This window comes from Hippoglossus hippoglossus, chromosome 22 (assembly GCF_009819705.1).
Source record: "Hippoglossus hippoglossus isolate fHipHip1 chromosome 22, fHipHip1.pri, whole genome shotgun sequence".
Lineage (NCBI taxonomy): Eukaryota > Metazoa > Chordata > Actinopteri > Pleuronectiformes > Pleuronectidae > Hippoglossus > Hippoglossus hippoglossus.
In genome coordinates, this window is record NC_047172.1 from 10,046,744 (window position 1) to 10,060,863 (window position 14,120).

General features: G+C 44.3%; 1 protein-coding gene across 11 annotated transcripts in view; it reads left to right on the forward strand.

Annotated features, from left to right (window-relative positions):
• Positions 1–3,195: 3,195 nt before the first annotated feature.
• Positions 3,196–14,120, forward strand: part of qkia (QKI, KH domain containing, RNA binding a) — a 79,389-nt gene continuing 68,464 nt past the window's right edge. For 3 of the 11 annotated variants that reach the window (XM_034577212.1, XM_034577211.1, XM_034577215.1), the window contains exon 1: positions 3,196–3,692. In XM_034577212.1, coding sequence (XP_034433103.1) covers positions 3,548–3,692 — 145 coding nt within the window. In that variant the 5' untranslated portion in view covers positions 3,196–3,547. The remainder of the gene's footprint in view (positions 3,693–14,120) is intronic. The other 8 variants (XM_034577221.1, XM_034577222.1, XM_034577220.1 and 5 more) reach the window with 5 other exon arrangements.

Consider the following 14,120-nt stretch of genomic DNA (forward strand, 5'->3'; position numbering starts at 1 on the left):
TCACTTGTAAACCCAGGGCGCTCTCCAAGCTCATTGAGAGTGCGTTAACAGCCTCTCTTCAAAAGGGGCTAAACGCATGTTCATTAATTATCTGGATCCTTGTTAATTGGATTAATTGTTGAATAGAAACCGTGTTATTAAAAATGACGAAAACACAAGGGCAGGGGGAGCAAAAGGGGGGATTAATATCGTTTCTGTTTACTCTGGGGCTGTCAGAAGGCGCACACACACACACACACACACACACACACACACACACACACACACACACACACACACACACACACACACACACACACACACACACACACACATTTAGTTCTGCCTGTCTATTGCTGTGACTCTAACTCTGTGTTGCTGTTTTACACACATATCAACACACACACACCGAAGCTGTATGTGACCCAACTCAGAAAAGCGAGCGCGAGGCAAGGTGCAAATTACCATCACCGCTGTTTGAGATAAGAACTAAACCCATTTTCAAAGCTCAGAATAAATGCCAGATTCTTTTTGAAGCCAGAAGACTGTGACTTTTTCCATCGCTTATATTCAAAGAATAAGGGGGGGGGGGAGAAAAAAGAAACATAAAGACAACACCGTGAACAATTTAGCTATCTCCACGTCACATGAAAAATGGGGTTTCTCATTCCTTCTGCCTATCTACTTACTCTTATCCACCGAAATCACTTATCAGTGTTTGACTTCAAGGGATGTTTTATCATTCTGGCTCAGGGATAGTGCTGATACTGCAGACCGGGTGGACGGCAGGACTAATATGACATGCCCCGTGTAACTGGTGCCGGGCCAAATGACAAGCCATTATGCAAAACCCTTATTATCTGTGTGTTCCTGTGATCACTGGTTGGAATAACGGCAATCCAAAGGTAAATACCAGACAGCTCGGAAGACAACGGCTGGTAAATCCCACTAAAGAAAACCTTTTTCATTTTGACGTTGACATAAAAGATTAAGAAATAGCAACTTTGCTAAATCTTTTCTGAATTGTCACTTTTTAAACATGTTAAAGAAGGAAACTGATTCCAACTTGGCCATAACCATGATGCCTTTGTTGTTGTTTTTTTGCCACCCAGCTCCAGTGAGGACCATAATAACACTCCTCAGACCTTACAGTAATAACATGGTGCAGCTATATGTAGACGCTGGCCGAAGGGCAGAGAAGCAGGATCCACTAAATGTGTTGCACTGGTTGTTAAGGCAACTGTATCTGTCTTCCTGCTTTGATGTGGAGGCTACTGTCGCCTGCTGCACACATAGGCTGTTATCTGTGTCTGGAGGCCTGATCACACATGTTCTTGTGGGGATGCATGTGACTTTTGTTTTGAGTGTAAGCAGCTTTACAGTTTGTATGGAGGCTGTTAGTGTGTGGTATATTTGTGTCTGGAGTTAATGATACTGTGACACTATATCAGTCTCACTAAAAGTCATCAGGAGATGGAGTTGAACAATCAATATAGCGGACGTGTGGCACTAATTTTGCTACCCTCCATACCAACACAATGGCGACAAAGTGGGGCCAGAAGGTCACAGTGCAGCTGTTTGAGTATTCATGCGCCTGTGAGGGGACCTGTTTTTACAAAGACACGAGTGGGTGAGCAGTAAGCGGACAAACTGATTGAGGGGCCAAGGTCAGCACTCAGATTTAGCCGGGGCCCCTCTCAGCCAACAGCTGTTAAAATCAAAATGGATCAGTTGTGGTTTATTTTTCACACTAAGCAGGAAACAGGAGGAAGCTGGTTTGTGTGTGTTCCATTGATCAGGGATGTTAATCTTCTGAGGATATGTAGAAAGGTCCTCCCAAGGACAGGACAATGAAAAGGCTCTATTGATTACCAGAGCGTTGATCAATCGGTCCCTCGACAGATAACAAGCTGTACAACCCTTGAGTAACAATAGGCATTTTGAGGGGTATGGACTGCACAGGTTGATCTCCTTTTTTCATATTTCAGGACCTTTAGGTGAAGCCTACACGTTAAATCTAGAATCAGTCTGATTTGTGAGCTGGTCTTAGAGCTTTGACTATAAAGTAGACCCACACATGTCATTGTAACGCAGAGAATTAAAGTCTAAGTGACAAATGGGGACAAATGCTGTGATAGTCACTGTAAAAGTCTGTGAGTCACGTCCTTTTAGGAAAATGTTAATGCAGAATTTTTGCATAACAAGAGAAGCGACTTCATGGCTTAAGAAGCTCCAAATCCATGACTCTTTGAAAACAGGGGTAACTGTAGGATTTGTCTTCCTTCTACAGCAGAAGAACCATCCTGAAGGTCCCTTGAGGGTTTCCAGGGGTCCCCAGCAAAGCCAAATTATTATTTTTCAACATAATTTCATCCATAAGTAACACACTAAGAGAGTGTATGGATATGTTGGTCCTGAATTTGATACCTTTCCTGACTTAACACACCAAGACCAAAAAATCTGGTCAAATGGGGGTTTGTGGTCTTGTTTGAGAAAGTTTGAGAACCACTGCAACTTCACTTTTACACCAGTAGTCATTTAATATGAACCATTTGCTGTGTAATAAATTTCAAATAAAAAAACATCAATAATATAACTACAACCTCATTTTTAAAGGGATAGTTCACTGAAGATGTTTTGCTTATCACATGCCTCCATACTGCTCCTGTGGTGTCATCAGTGTCCAGAAGCCATGACATTCAAATTTCACTTTAAACTGCGTCATTTACACCGTGTTTCTGTTGTTTTTTTACATTCGAAGAATCGGTCACCAGTTACTTAAGTTGTATTGGATTTGGCTGCAACACTGTTTACCCCTGAAACTTCAAAAGTGTTTTGTGGACTCAAACACTCCCCCCCCCCCTCCCTCTGTCCGCTTAGTGGTGAGTAGATAATGAGTGACATTTTTTTATTTTTTGGGTGAACCATCCCTTTAAGGTGGACTCACTGACACGCGGTTAAAAGTCATGAACAACAAACTCTGGATCATGTTCGGAGGAATTAAAAGTAAAAACGTGCGCTGTTCGCTGTTGACAACACTTCACATTGTGCATTCCTGCGCACCGCACGCCATTGGCTCAAACCCCCGTCCGTCCGTCCGCCACTCAGCTCCCCGCCCCGCCCCGCTCGCGGAAACCCGGGCGCTCATTGGCGCAGCCCGACACTGTTGAGCCAAAGCCCGCGCTGGCCAATGGGAGCGCAGGAGCACGGAGCCTTTGCGGTGGAGCAGCGTCGCGCGCCACAGTAGAGGAATCGAACGTCCCCGAAGCGCACACAGCGGACAGAGTGCGGCGCGCGAGTGTGAGGCAGCGAGATAACGGCGAGTTGTTGCCCCCGCTCCACTCCAGCAAGAGCAAACCAAACCCGGCTGATTTAGGGGGGTTCCGCACAGTCTTCTGCTCACCAGGAGGAGGGAAGCGAGGGATTTTGGAGCCGCAGGTTATTTTTTTTTTCTTTTCTTTTTTCTCCCCCCCCCCCCCCCCCCAACCCTCGTTTTTCACCCCCTTTTCCCCCTGAACGAGGATTCCGTCTTTTCCGCGGTGGTTTGTTTCTCTCTCTCGCCGCAAAGATGATGGTCGGAGAGGTCGAAGTGAAGGAGCGACCGAGGCCGAGTCCCGACTATTTGATGCAGTTGCTGAACGAGAAGAAGCTCATGACGAGTTTGCCAAATCTCTGCGGCATCTTCACGCACCTGGAGCGGCTCCTCGACGAAGGTAAGCGGGCCGGGCTGTAGCGGAGCCCCAAGGGGGGGAAGGGAAGGGTGACCACGGTGCTGCCTCGCCGCATAGCGCGAGCGAGACCCGGACCCACACTAAAGCAGGGTCCCCCCTCATAGCGCTGACCGTGGCAGGCATGGCAGCGCTCACAACTTCCCCGGAGCTACACGTTATATCCCAAAAAAACAACCGAGACTTCCAGGCGTGTGAGTTTATTCCACTCCGGAGCCCAGTGAGACCGAGTGGGTCCCAGAGCCGAGCTGCTAGCGTCGGTCGGGCTTCTCCGGAGTTTTGCCCCCGCACTCCTGACTTTGAGGCTACGAAAACTTTCTCGCTGTCACTTTACAAACACTTTTAACTTTAAACAAGTCAAACGAAAGTTTTAAATCACGCTCTACGTCAAATAAACTTCAGCAAAACATTTAACCCAGACGGGGCCCGGGGGGGGGGGGTTCCACATGTTCCACCGCGATCTAGCTCTGGTTAGCCACATTTCAAGCTAGCTGCGTTCCGTTAAACTCTTGAGGAAAAAACCGAGAAAAGAAGAAGAGACAGCGGCGTTAACTCTAATCTTTAAGTAAAGATATGACCGTGGTCGTGTGGTCACGTCCGACATGTTTTTGGGGGGGAAGTGGAACAAAAGCTCGACTTTCGCTTCCCCTTGTTTTTCTTTGCTCCGAGGCTTGTGCGAGCTGTTGCCCAGCGGCCGAGCTCAGAAGCACGAAGGAATGTGTGTCTGCTTGTTGCCCAAACAATGGAGTTGCTGCGGGAGGGAGGAGGAAGGAAGGACGGGGGTACACGGAGGTTATTCCGACCGTGTAACTTTAAAACATTAAAACGGCCGCCATTAAATTCGCCTCTTCTCCGTTGCAACACATGTTACCAACTCGTTTGTATAAACACGAGTTCGTGCGTTTCGGTCTCTTATTTCCTTCCTTTGCTAGAGCAGCGTCGTGGTGTGTGTGTTTTTTTTTGGTTTTGCTCCTGCGTCGGCTTTTGTCAGCGGTGACGTCCCGACGGGATCGCGCTGCCTTCGCTTTATTCCCCGTATGGCTGCTTTGTATTTATCTTGGCACAAGCCGCGGCTGATCTCGCCGTTTATGTTGTTGATAAGGATCGATAACATAATCTGGTCTAAGCGGAAGGTTGGACCCACGGTTTATGTAACCGATCTGGGGACACTAGAGAGCGCCACAGCCCCCTGAGCACACTGTCCCCGCGCCGCGTGTTGGACACGGTGCCGCTGATGGTGGGGGATAGACATTAAAGAGGTGCATTGTGTGTAGCTGTATGAATAAAGGAGTGATTTCCTCATACACGAGTCGGGGCAGACTCGGGAGTTTCGGCTGCGTGTCTGGATGAGCAGCTTCTCCGCTATGCAGTTGTTAAACCGGTCTTCAAAGATTGTCTGCTTCCTTGATTGGTGATAAACAAGACAATCGAGCCGTGGAGTGAAGTGTTTCCTCCCTAATCCCCCGCAGGGAAACTGCAGCGGCGCACATGTGTAACACTTCTTCTCAAATTAAAAGCTTAGATCGTAACGAGTCTTTATTTTGTTGCCTTATAATGACACAATATTATTGCATGGAGTAATATAGTAGTGGTTTGTATCTGCAGAAATTTCAGTTTCCTGTTGGGGCTTGCAGAGATTTTAATTGAATACAAAATTAATCCATTGGAAACGTACTTTTTATATTTTTCCAGGGGGTCCTTAGAGCACTATTAGTTGTGTTTTTTTGTGTGTAAAAGTACACATTCTTTATTTTACTCAGTTGGGAGTGGTGGGTGTGTTGGTATTTTAATTTTAGGGAGAGTCAGGAATGGATCTGTTTTCTTTTTATCCACGCTCCACCTTCTTGCCGTCTCCCAGCCCCCTTAGTGGTACTTGGTACAGAAAAGTACCAAGACTCTGTGAAAGTCTCCTTTACTCTTTACTCAGCTGTGCTGCTGTCGCCAAACTGTATGAGCTGAAAACTAGAAACTTTTCTTTGGTGTGGTCAACGTAACATTTTAACTGATGTCAAACTAACTAAGGAAATCCAGTTGCGACCATAAGTAACCAAGCTGACAAGGGTTTTTACAGTATTTTTTTATTTGGCTGTCAACACAGGAAACTTTAAGTTAACGTTAAAAAATATGAAATGCTTTCTTTTCATCTTTTCTCAAGGTTTTAATTCTAATCACATTTTGTATATACGGTCAGTTTTTTTTTTGTATTTTGTAGCTTTTAAGCTGTGCTCAAACTGTCGGACTAAAGTAGGGGAGTAAACACACTGCACTCAGCAGAGATGTTGTATAAGCTGGAAGTGCTTATAAATAAAAACTCAACATATCTGAAGCCTGCAGACCTTCCAGGCCGTACTTTTTAAACGCTGTCTCTGGATAGTTTAATTGCCAATTTTATATTTAATTTTGACCCACAAATGTGTTCTTTGCTTATTGTAAAATTAAATAAAAAGTCTGCTGTCAGAAATAGTATTTTGCACGTTGTTTGGTGAAAGCACATTTTCCAACATGTAGTTTGACCATATGGTTTTGCAGCTTTAAAGTAAAGCGGGCTGTTAGAAGTTCAGAAATTGGTCCTGTAATACTGTATTGCCCTGCTGCCTCCACGCAGTTCCTGACGGAGAGAAGAAGCATAAAACCTTCCCTCGTCTGGTGTTAAAGAAATCATGGCTGAGACATTTGTGGCTCCCCAGCCTCCGTCTCGCTCTTCGAAAGTCTCATGGTTTACAAGGGTTTCCACAGCACCGGTCCAAACTTTACTCTGTCGCCAAAATTGCGTTTGTGTGTGATGAAAGCCAACCCAGTTGAGAGGAGGCCCGTCTGGTTTCTGTTAGGGGCCGCTTGGTATGTTTTCCCCCTGTAGACAGGACTGAAACTATTATGTGATATTTTGTGTTTACCTCATCCCACTCCCTGTTCGTGACCCCACCCAGTTTAAACAAAATACACAATCCAACGTGATCAAAATTGAAAACAGAGACAAATGGTGTATAAAATGATTCTCCCCTTTGTCCTAGTCCTCTAAAAATTGTCAAGTATGTGCTATCTTTATCGTGGTGTCTGTGCTGTTAAATTGCTGCAATTCCAGTTCAAAATAGTCCCTTTTAATTTTAGGTTGTGGTTGTTATATTGTTATACGGGCGATAAAAGATGAAGCATGTTTTGTGTGTGTCTTTTTTTTTGGGGCAAACACCCTTACAGCTACAGACAGGAAAGACTCCAGAGGGGACTCTTCCACTTGTGATATTGTGGTGTTAATTACATTTGATGTGGTGATTTATTTTGTTTGGTGTGTAGTTTTCTTCTCAGAGCGAGTTGCGCGAGGCGTTTCGGTCTCGTTGAAAGGGGCTGGCTTTTCAAGGTGACGAGGAGAAAGCAGATGCTACTTTAAAAAAGCTATTGATACTCGAGCAGAAGTTGATACAGAACCATATGTTGACGAGCCATCAGCCGTCCTGTATCTTGACGGGGGACTTTTTTTTGGTGTTAATAAAATTACTACTTCTTCTCTGAGATGACACTCTTTTGTTTGCTTAAATGTGACTGAAAGTGTTAAATTGTGTCCTATGTCACACTTAAATTCTCTTAATACGAGCGAAATTCTATCCAGTTGCAGCTGAAGACTTAAACTCCATGTCCGTCTTTCACAGTATAGTCCAACAACAGCTGCACGTCCTCCCTCACCCACCCAACACTTTGTGCATGTCTACACAGCTGTTATCGTGGCTTAAGAAAGCTGACACCACCCTTGTGCGTGTTTGTGCGTCAACTTGCTCCCATTTTGCTTTAGTGGCATCTGTGTGCGGACGTCCATGTTACGATGCTACTTTGTGCGTCGTCCCTCAAGGTCACCCAGGCCGATTGACAGGCCCCCTCTTGAAATCCTCTTGCGTTGCAGTTGTTCATCTCCGAGGTGACACCTGCTCTGGAGTTTTTTTTTACTTCTCTTTACGATCTGCCAGCCAACACGCTGCTTTCAAATTGCTATATTTTCTCTTGGCAGGAGGAGACAGCCCATATAACATCTAGAGATGTAGCCTAGTAGTGAAGTGCAGGCGTTGTTGTAAGGTAGCGGTGCATAGGAAGAAGCGAGGAGTTTTATTTATTTTTGTTGTCATGAAGTGTGGGGAGAGGAATAGTCAGATTGACTGGAAAAGAATATTCCAACCTCCTGGGACCATTTCTTCCATTCTCATTTTAACTTTGTTTGTACAACATATTAAATTGACCATTGTTCCATTGCTCGCTGTGTGGTGGAGCCATGTGGTGTATTATACTCTTCCGTGCTTACAGCAACCCCCTTGCAAACAGAGTTTTGTGTGTGCTTGTTAGTCTCTGTGTGCCGTGATTTAACAGGACGTTCCCGGGAGAGCTGTCAGCACTCCGAGGACAAACTGTCTGCTGTCCACTGTGGTGCCTTTGTGGGGAACTGGTCCTTTGGGAACGGCTGTTTAGAGAACAGATTTTGATAAATGGGGAGTTTTGGAAGTCTGCGTTGGGTTTTCTACCTGATGTTTCATATTTCTGTCAATCTGTCTGTTTGGTTTTAGCTCCCGTTTCTTTCTCTGTTTATGTTGCAGCCCGTACTATCACGCTGCCGCTCGACCCCTTGGTGCTCCTCTGCTCGGGGCTCGACCTTAACTCACCTCTGACATACAGTCAATGTAACAGCTAACAAGACTGAGCACTGCTCGAAGAGTAAGAGGCAGCTCAGAACCGTAGGGAGCGACAGGAAAAGAGAATAAGGGCTGTTAGGACGGGGCAGTTGTTGCAGGCAGGAACCTGTTATACCCCCATCACCACTTCAACCATCCCCTTTCTCTTCTCCCCACATTCTATCCCAAAGCACCACTTATAAGCTGGGATTTAATTAACCCAGAGCAGCCATTCTGTGAGCTGGTTAACTGAGCTGTCGCCACCAGTGAGAAAGCCGTATTGGAGGCTTTGTGCCGTCTTTCTCTGTCTCCCTCCCTTTTCTCTGTCTCTCTCTCTGGTAATAAATTAGGAGGTGGCATAAGCCTGACAGGGTGAGACATAGGGGTTGTGGCAGGGCCCAGCACCGACGAGCCTGCTTTCCTTTCTTGCGGGCCCATGCCTATAAGAGCCATCTTATCCAGCAGCCCCACCACAGTGTACCCGCCTCAACCTGTGTGAGCTTCAGTCCCTGTTTTAACTCAACTAGCTCCCCCCGACTCCCCACAGCGGGTGTTTTATGATAAAGTCATTCAGCGACAGCTCGGGCTCTTATCTTAGGCCTCAATCCCGTGAGTGCTGGGGCCTCCTTATCGCCTGGCCTCTTTTCTCCGTGCCCTACCCCAGCCGCCTGGCTGGCTATCTGGCTCACTGTCGCCAAAACTAAGTGTCTTTCCTTCTATTACTGCAAGCTGTTAGACAACACATTGCCAGAGGCAGTTTATCTCTCTCTCTCTGTTTTGTATTATTCCTCAAGCTTTAAAGCAGAGCAGTCCTGTTAAAATTTACAATGAATAACCAGATGCACAGTGAATTTCCCCTGAAAGAGTTTTAATTTGCGGTTTCTGTCAAAGCAAGACTCTTGGCTCTGTGTGTTTGTGCAAGTAGTATTGAGGAAGATGTATTTTACTACACAACAGCTTCCCTGACACTGACCTGTTTCTGACATTTCTTAAACCGTGACTCCTCCCATGTGACTCAGCATTCACCATTTCTTTTTCTTGAATTTGTGTCACATGTTAAAGCAGCTACGGGAAGTAACGCCTGTTGCAGACAGGAAAGGACTATGAAGAAGGTGGTCAGTGGTTTGTTTTTCCATTCAGACGGACATGGAGAAGGAGGGGGAGGTGTTTTCTTGCTGTGGTGACAAGAGAGGCCTGCTCCTCTTTTGCCCTCTCTCACAGAGGTGGGTCTGTCTCCCAGCTTTCTTCTGACTAATTTAGATTACATCACGATTCATCTCTCGCTCCTTCTCTCCTCCACATATTTGTGTGGATATGCAACACACTTAGAAGTATGGGCCCCACCCTGTTACATTCTTTGAGTTCTTCAAATAGCTTTCTCACCCCCTTGCTCAAAGGAAGTCCCCCCCCCTCTTTCTCCATCTGTCGTCCTTTTTCTCCAAATCTCTGAACTGCAACGATGGATACAGTTTCTAACAATTAGGTTTCACAGGAATCATACCAGTAACATTTGTCACAGATTCCTGTTTTCTTACCCAGTTTTATCTTAGAAAGGAGGTGAAAATATGAGCTGAATGCTCACTTTGTTCCTCTCACTCGCCCACCCCTCTGCATTCATTTTCTCTCCTTTCAGAGCAGGAATGGCAAGTGAGCGTTGGCAGCAAGCTCAGGAATTTTACCGGGAGCATAGTCAGAGCACTTAACCTCCAGCCTGGTGTTTGTTTTCCCCACACACTCTCATACCGTGTTTTAGCACAGATTAATGTGAATGCCTTCCACAGGGAGGCATAAGAACGTTGGCTTTAAATATCTAGAAATGTTAAATGCATAATACATGTCTGACTATTACAAGTTTCATTCCACACGTATGGAATTATACACTGTCACTCCCAATTTCACAGATTTTATCTTTGCCCCATTGGCTCAAACTTTTTTTGGTTTATCTGCCAATGGCTGGTAAAAGAAAAGAAAAAATATCAGTTTCTATTGGCCACAGAACAGCACAAGTCAGTGTTTCCAATAGATCAAGAGGTTTTCCCTAAGAGCAATGTGACAGTAGATGGTTTGAGAAGATCACTTAATGATGACTAGATTTATAAAGTTATTTAAATTTATAGATTTTCATTTATTTTAAATAGTAATTTTGTGTGTGAGTATGGTACAACAGAGGCTTGAATCTTGGACTATTAGGCCAACAGGGATCCCACACAGACTTTGTTTTTGTCACATCTTTTCCTCTGTTCTATTTCCATATCTGTCCCTGTCTGTGCACCATCTTCCATCCCTATCCCATATGCCCTCTCCATTTAAGGAGGTAAACAAACACTTAATAATTGTATAATTGAATATATGTTTGTTATTGTTCACTGACAGTTTACTCGTCTCCATGGCTTCACTCAACAATAGCCTTTCTGCCCCCATGTAAATTTGACTCAGTCGAACTTCTCTCCCAGTGCGTGAGTGCACCAGCATGAAAAAGTCTTTTGTGTGCTTTTATTGATAGTCACATTACTTGAGGCAGCCATAAAGCGTGTAGATCTTTTTTTTTTTGAGTTGTTTTTGTTGTTGTGGCGATCCACCACGGGGAACCGTTACCAGAGGAAACACTGATAAGAAACGGGTGTTGTGTCAAAGTCTGTTTTCACGTGGAGATGTTTCCCTCTCACCATAACCCAACCCTTTCCTAACATTAACTTCCAGTGGAAGCATAATTGTGGGAAACGGAATCAAACACAACATCTTTATCTCAGTCGTTAGCACTTATTGCTAAGTTTAGCTCAGCAGACTTTACCATGTGCCAAAAATAACATCACATTACTTGTTTTCAAGTGGTAGTGGTGGTGGATGGCAAGGGTCAACCAAAAACTTTGTGAAACATCAACTTTACTTGTATGTGTTGTTTGTAGTTAGGTTTGCCTATTTTAGCAACCCACCATTGGCGACTGACGTTATTTATTTTATAGGCTAAGCCCCACCCTCCTTCAAAACATCCTTGTAGATCTGTCTGCTTTTGGTTTGCAGCCTTTGTCTTGGTGTCTCACTAGTCGCACATTGGCTGATAAATCAAAGTGGAATAATTTACCTGTCCCTCAGCAGCTCGTGTTGTTTCTGTGAGGCGTGGCAAGAGCAGGCGGTGCTGCCACAACCTTCCCTAAGGGCCACAGAAAGTGAGGTGGCATGGTAGTGAGATTTCTGGGTCGCATTTTCTTCTATCGAAAACCAAGTGCTGCAAACTCCTACCATAACAAGCATCGGCCGCTTCCCTGGTTTTGCTACAGCTTCGACACTTTTTCAGTCGATGCTATATACTCAGTTCTCCTTGTTGCTCCTTTCTACTTTGTTGATATTGTGCAAAAAACAATGGGGTCCATTGCCACTCTACATTTTCATTATTCATGAAAATAACTTGTTTTTGTTAAATGATTTATGATCTCTGCATACATTTTATAATTAGCATTTTTTTTTGCTGCGGCAACAAAATGTTTGGCATTAGTTTTTATACACTGATACATAAATGTCTTCCTATACAGCTGTATCATTGTCCCAGTTTCGTATGAAGACAACGATTCCAGCTGTCTTCACCAGAGAAAGTGTGACATTTGTTTGTGGTACACCCCCACCAATGCTGCTGTTCACATTGTGTATTTTTACCTTAAGGGAGCGTTCAAATGCCTTTGAATCTTAAATGCAGACATTGTCTTGTAAGAAATATATTGATTTAATACATTGAAATGTATTTGATAATAGACAAAAATACTTTTGCACTCCACCTGTCAAGTGCTGTTTTAGTTGTGTATTTATGAGAATTACCTCTGTGCATGCAGCTTTAGTGATTGTATTTTAAAGGTAGTGGAGTCAGTCTCAACCCAGTGTGATGGTGTAAAGCTGAAGAAGGAAGGAGAGTAGCCCCAAGTTTGTGGTGTGCCTGCCACCTTGTACAGCTCAGCCCATCCTTGATTGCTATGTCTTTGGTGTTGCCTAGACCTATCCAACCAGAAGCACATCTGAATAGAGGTACCTTGTGCACAGCTAGCTGTCGTGCAGACTAGTAAAATGTATCTGTAACAATTTATCTGCGGGTTGAACTCCTGTCAGTGTCTGAACCTAAGTGAGACTCTTTTATTTGAAAGTGTATGTTTATAAAAGAGCAGCACAGTGGTCCTGTAGGTGGCTAACAGCAAGTTAGCATGGTGATATGATATGACAAAAATTGGTGAAAATTAGCATGTCAACCTGGGCTTCATGTTTCCATCCCTGGGGCTCTATAAACGTAGGGAGGGTCGATGGTTTCACAGGACTGGACGATCTGCCTACAGTAGTATGACTTAATTCTCTGCTCAAGATACCATTATTTAACTTTATCTTTACATAGAGAACAGTTGGTTTATTAATATTTAAAATGTCATGCATTTTTAGCAACATACTGCACAACCCTTTTTCCCCCATTTGTAGTAAAGGAGCTTGTTAATGCTGGTGTCTGGGAAGACTTCACCTATTCAGAACTGTTCAAAGTGCTTAAATTGTCTCAGTGACACAGACAAACTAGAGTCACATGTGTTGCACAGTTGTTTTTTTCAGTGGCTGTCTGCCCTGCAGTCTTGTGCTGTAATGTTAAACACGATTTGCTTACCATAATTTATGCTCATGTCCAACGAAAAGTGACAGTAGCGGCACAAGAATAAAGAGCTGTACAACTGTGAGGGAAACAGTTTTGTGTGTGTTGTGTTTGGTTAGCATTTGTCATTGCTTGTCTGTTTGTGGCGAGGCTTAAGTCTGTCTGTCCTCATCAGTGCAGCGGTTGGGAGGCGATTACAGAGCAGAAACAATGGGTAGGTTTGTATGATTAGGCTTTAATTGGTGAAACAAAGAGCCTCTGTAGCACCGTGTGTAACATAGGAAAGACTGGCATGAAAACGCAGCGATAACTGGCAGGAAAGAATGTGCTGTCTGTATGAAAGGGTTAGTGAGCATGAGCCTCATTCCTGCTCAGTAGATTGATTGTGTTCGCTGAAAGGAAAAGGGCGAGCAAGGCTGCCTAGAGCTAGGGGAGGATGGTTAGTGTGATAAAGAACAGTGGGGGGAGACAGAGGATTCCTATGTGATGTGAATGAGGTCATCTGGTTGGTTATGTGGAAGGTCGCTAACCCCTCCCTCAGCTCCGCACACCACCCCTCTCCCCCCCAGCTAATGATACCACAATGGTTTTTTTGTGCTGTAATGGGCCAGACACACACATTGGGTCATTCCTACCACATTACACACAAGTGTGAACACAAGTGTTGTCTGTCAGACAACAAGACCTCTGCATTGCAATGGGTTTTTACGCATTGCATTTATGACTTGGTTTATTAGCTTAATGTGCCCCCTCATCTCTCAGAGTTGAAGGGTGATGGTGGAGACAACTTAGAGAACGTTGAAAGAATCTTTTTCTTGTATTTTTGTTGGCTAGAAAAGCAGTTTCCAGAGTGAGGCCTCTTGCCGCAATCTTTGCTTTGTATCTCATTGGTTTGTAAGTGTAACAGGTGAATGTTTTTGCTCTATTGTGTGTCTGGATGAGTAACCACATCCTTTTGTACTGTGATCCAGGACAGAAAAAACATTTCCAAGCAGCCCTTTCTTTCTTGCACTTGATGTGTATAGTGAGTAAAGAATGTAATAGAATAGAAATATATTATTAATGTACCGCACATGTTGAGGGGCAGCAATCAGTTATTTGGTTGCATTTAATGTGGCTACCCTTTAAAATATCTCACTGGAGGAATAT